General features: G+C 32.9%; 1 protein-coding gene across 1 annotated transcript; it reads right to left on the bottom strand.

Moving 5' to 3' along the window:
- Nucleotides 1-4,085: 4,085 nt before the first annotated feature.
- LOC107502394 (ferritin light chain-like) lies at nt 4,086-4,610 on the bottom strand. Its single transcript, XM_036227093.1, has one exon. The coding sequence runs from the start codon at nt 4,608-4,610 to the stop codon at nt 4,086-4,088; it is 525 nt and encodes a 174-aa protein (XP_036082986.1).
- Nucleotides 4,611-5,070: the final 460 nt, after the last annotated feature.

Genomic DNA, 5,070 nt, shown 5'->3' with positions numbered 1-5,070 from the left:
CATAAATCTGCATAGAGATCAAAAGTTAATTAGTGGTTCCCTTGGGAAACAGGGAGAGGGGATTTGGGAGTAACTGCTGATGGGGGATTCTTCTAGTGTTGATGAAAACGTTCTGGAGTTAGAGTGATGAATGAGTGATGGTTGCACAGCATAATGAATACACTATGTGAATTATACTTTATTAAAAAATATGGAAAAGCACAATAGTATAATATGAAATAAAATAATTTATAATCTCATAACCTTAATGTAAACATTGCTGATATTTTTATATATTAGTATGTGATCTCTCTCTGTCTCTATCGCTATTTCTGTATAGTGTATCCATGCATAAAATAAAAAAGAGAATATTGTAAATTTGTTATTACACAATTTTTAATTTCTGCCTTTTTACTTAACAATGTTGCGTAAATATTTTTCATATTATCACACACTTCTTATAAACATTTTAAATCATCCAATTTTATCAAGTGAATCAGTCATAATTTAATATAACATTGTTCTATTTTGAAACTTTTAGATTATATCTGAATTTTTATAATTATATATAATACCATGAAAAACTTTCCTCCTAAGACATAATTCAGGAAGTAAATTGGCCCATTAAAGCTTTTGTTTTAAACTTGTGAATTATTTCCTGAAATAATTAAACATTTAAAATGTTGACAGAAAATTGCATGCGTATACGTTTATCAGCATTTTGTACTATCAGTATAAGAAAAAAGCTTTGCTAATTTATAAATAAAGCAAAGTATATTTTTATTTCATACTATTCTTCTTTAGAGATATTGAACATTTTTTATCTAGTTGATTGCATTTTCTATTAGTGAGTCTGTATGCTTTGTAAAATATAATAGTATTTCTTAAATTTTTAGGAATTTCTATCATAACTCTATCTCTTCTTTTCTTACAAGAATGTTGATACCATTTTCCATCGTGCTATTTCCAAAATATAGAAGAATTGTTTTAAGGACTTGAAGCTGCCCACAAATATTTGTGTTTGAATTAGAATTTAGAGGGTAAAATAAAAATCAAATTATTGCTGAAAATGAGAAACTTTGATTTTAAGGTTCACCAATGATCCCTCCAGTACCAATTGAAAGAGAAATTTATAAAGCAGAAAATTAAATGCATAGAATTAATAAAATAAATTCAAGGGCAAATAATTGGGGTTGGAGGAGGATACCTCCTTGGAAAATCTAATTAGGAAAACTGAAAGAGGACAGAAAGAAAAAAGCAAAAGAAAGAGAGAAAATATACATGATTATGAATAAAAATTTATATAAAACAAGAGACAGAATGGTTTTTAAAATAACAGACTTTTATATATAATTTTTTGTTAATAGATTTGAAAAACTCAAGGTATCTATCCTCTGGAAAAACTCAAATAGTTAAAATTATCTCAAGATGTAGAAAAACGACTGTGGATGAAGCCAGAAGAGTTGGTAAAAAATTAGCTCTAGGAAAAATCTCACTCGGATAGTTTTATATTGGAATTTCTTCAATAATTTAGGTACAAATAATATAGGTACAAATAACTTATTTTCTATAGAAACTATTCCAGAGCCTAGAATAAAAGAGAAAACTTCCCTCTTCATATCATTAATATAGCATAATTCTGATGAAACCTGATAAAAATAACACAATAAAGTAAACAGATTAATATGTTTTTTAAATATCGATGCAAATAATCCTATATAAAATGTTCCTGAAAAAAAAAACATAAGAATGAACTGGAAAGATGACATACCATTAATAAATATAATTTATTCCAGGAATGCAAAGATAGTTGAGTATTAAGTAATAAAATAATTATCTACATGAATAGATCATGAGATAAAATATTAAATCACCAAAAGATAGTCAATGTAATCCAATATTCAATCATGATTAAAAAGCTGAGTAAGAAACATAAAACTATGTTCTTAATATAATAAAAACTATTTAAACCCAAAGTTAGATTATACTCAATAATTAATTCCTGAAGACATTTTTGTTAATATTAGAAAAAAGTTTTAGGCAGTTCATTAATAACAGCCAACTAACAAACCAATTAACCAAATAAACCACAAAGTAAGATGAATGAATTATGGAAAAGGGGAGATAAAACTTTGCTTATCTGAAGATTGGTAATGTAGATAACATCAGAGGCTTACCTGAAAAATAATTGAAACTAATAAGAGTTTATTGAAGTAGACTATTAACCAGTAAACTTTTTCTGTAAAGAACCAGACAAATATTTTAGGCTTTGAGGACCATAAGGTCTCTGTTGTAACTACTCAGGTTTGTTGTAGTGTAAAAGCAGCCGTAGACAATATATAAATGAATGAGTCTGGATGTGTGCTAATAAAACCTGATTTATAAGAACACACTGTAGATCAGATTTGCCTCAAAGGACATAGTTTCCTGACCCTTTAATTAGACAGTTAAATTCTCTTAATTTTGATATCAATCAGAAATTGTATTATCAATCAGAAACCACATTAGGGAAATAATGCCATCTATCAATAGCAACAAAACAGAAATTCCCACACAAAAAAAATTTAACAGGAAACGTGCAAGACCAATATGGCAAAAATTATAAAGTTGTATTTAGGAGCAAAAAGGGCCACATAAAAATTGAACGAAAAACCATGATCTTTGATGAAAAAAACTGTATGTCGGAATGAAGTAAATTCTCTCCAAATACGTTATTGTCTTTAAAAATCCCAGCTAGATCATTTTTTTCTTTGATAAGAAAGATAGCTTAAAGTTCAATGGGGAAAAAATTAAGTATAAAGGTTTGCATATAATTTCTGCCAAAAAAAGAGAACTTGGCATAGAGACAGAGTGACTTTCTTGATGCTTTTGGCTACAAGTAACTGAAAATTAGTCTTAAAATGGTCTAAGCAGTAAGAAAATGTATTGGTTCATCTAACTGGAAATTTAGAGGTTAATTTGGGTTCAGCTTTGACTTACTAGTCTTTCCAGCTCCATTTCTCTGAGATTCTTTAAATAATTTTCAACTGGGAATGATCTTGCTTCTCAGAGAACATTTGGTAATGTCTGCAAACAGTTTTAGTTGTCACAGCTGGGTTTAGTGAGGGGAGTGCTACTGGCATGGAGTGGGTACAGGCCAGGGATGATGTTAAGCACCCTAGAATGCACAGGACATCCCCCGCCCCCAACAATGCATTATCCAGGCAAAAATGTCAATATTGCTGAAGCTGAGAAACCCTGCTCTAAGCTATGCTCTCCTCTGAGAGGTATATTTATTCAGCCATAGTAACACCCAGAGGAAAAACATCTTTTCCTGGGATACTTGCCTAACAGAAAGGACATTTGCTAGTCTCATAAAGTAAGTTTGGAAGCGTTCTAGCTTTTTTATAAACTGATTTTTTATGAAAAAGTTATCTCTTTCTTGAAGAACCCTGGTTTATGACTCTTATCTTGTTAATGAATTGGTTCTTTAACAAATATGAGATAGCCCTGATTTTACCTTTTAATGTGTTTTGCTTTGAAATATATTTTGTCTGATATTACTCTACCAGTTTTATTTCTATTTCTATTTGCTTGGACTATCTTTTGTTATTCTTTTATATTCACCGCATCTGCATCACTTTGTTTTAGGCATGAGCCTTATGAATAGCATATTGTTAAAATGCCAAAGTCAAGTCTGTCTTCTAATGGGCAAGAGTAGTTACTTAACATTTATTATGATTAATAAAAACTTTGGATGTATTTCAACCATCATATCTTTTGTGGTGTGTATTCTCTATATGCAATAATTTCCTTTGTGTTTTTGCTTTGTTTTCTTTATTTTTTACAGTCTTTGAATCAATATTTTTATTTGTTGATTTTTTCTACTTTTTTAGAATGTACACATTCCATTTCTATTGCTTTTTTGCTAAACTTATAAATTTTATTTATTTATTTGTTTATTTGCTGCAAAAGCTTTATTTATTGTTTCTATTTGATCCACAGCATGGGAGAGGGTTCCAGGGTGGTTAAAAGGCTGTTCAGTAGTTGAAGAGAGAGACTGTCAGAAGCCCGAAACTGGGAGGATGCAGAGGAGCCCCTAAAAGGCTTCTGGGCTCCAAAAGCTCCTAGTTGCGCTTGAGGATGAGCCTTTTGAAGACATACTCGTCCATCTCAGCCTGGGGGCCAGACAGCTTGCAGAGGTTAGTCAGGTGATCTGCCATCTTCTTGATGAGTTTTGCCTCCTCATCTAGGAAGTGGCTCTTCAGGAAGTCATAGAGATGGGGGTCTGCATGGGCAGAACCCAGGGCATGCACATAAGAAAGAGCCTGGTTCAGGATCCTCTCCATGACCATGTCAGCTTCCATGGAATCCTGAGTTTTACCCCACTCGTCTTGGGAAGGCTTCCACAGGTACTGGAAGAGGTCAGGGCTGCCACGCTGCTTTTGCATCTTCAAGAGACCCTGGGTGTCCTTGGGCTTCTTTGCCAACTCACAGAAGAGGTGTCCCACACCCTCCAGAGCCACATCATCATGGTCAAAATACAAGCCCAGAGAGAGGTAGGTGTAGGAGGCATGCAGGTGCAAGCTGGCCTGGCAGTTGACATCGGTCTCCACCTTGGTGGAATAATTCTGACGAACTTGGGAGCTCATGGTTGCTTTGCAATAGAAATTAAGTTCAAACAACGAATCGGCTGGTCTTTGAGGTCAGGATGGCAGAAAAATTTCAGAAGGTTGCAACTGGAAAATTGGTTGGAGGGTGGTCAGAGGTTGGAAAGGGTAATCCCTGGGTCTTTTCCTTCCAAACACTGTTGAAGCAAGAGGCAGATCCAGGGACCGCTGAGGATGCTGCCTGACAGATTTTAAATTTATTCTTAAACTTATGTTTTCTTGATAAACTATAAAGGAAATCAGCATTTCCGAATGTCTGAAAAATATTTCATGGACCTTAGCATTTTCATTTCTGGTTTTTAGAGGGTCCCTTGTTTCTGAGTGCAGTGATATCCTTGTGAACACTGTTTCTGATAGCTTAATGTGTTTGAGAGAGGAAAGTTTCAGTTTTTATTCAACCTGTAATCTTTATTTTATTTTATATTATTTTAAGTTTATTGGG

The sequence above is a fragment of the Rousettus aegyptiacus genome, unplaced genomic scaffold, assembly GCF_014176215.1.
Source record: "Rousettus aegyptiacus isolate mRouAeg1 unplaced genomic scaffold, mRouAeg1.p scaffold_m13_p_9, whole genome shotgun sequence".
Taxonomy (NCBI): Eukaryota; Metazoa; Chordata; class Mammalia; order Chiroptera; family Pteropodidae; genus Rousettus; species Rousettus aegyptiacus.
The sequence above is the reverse complement of the archived record's forward strand: the minus strand, read 5'-3'. Positions and strand labels throughout refer to the sequence as shown.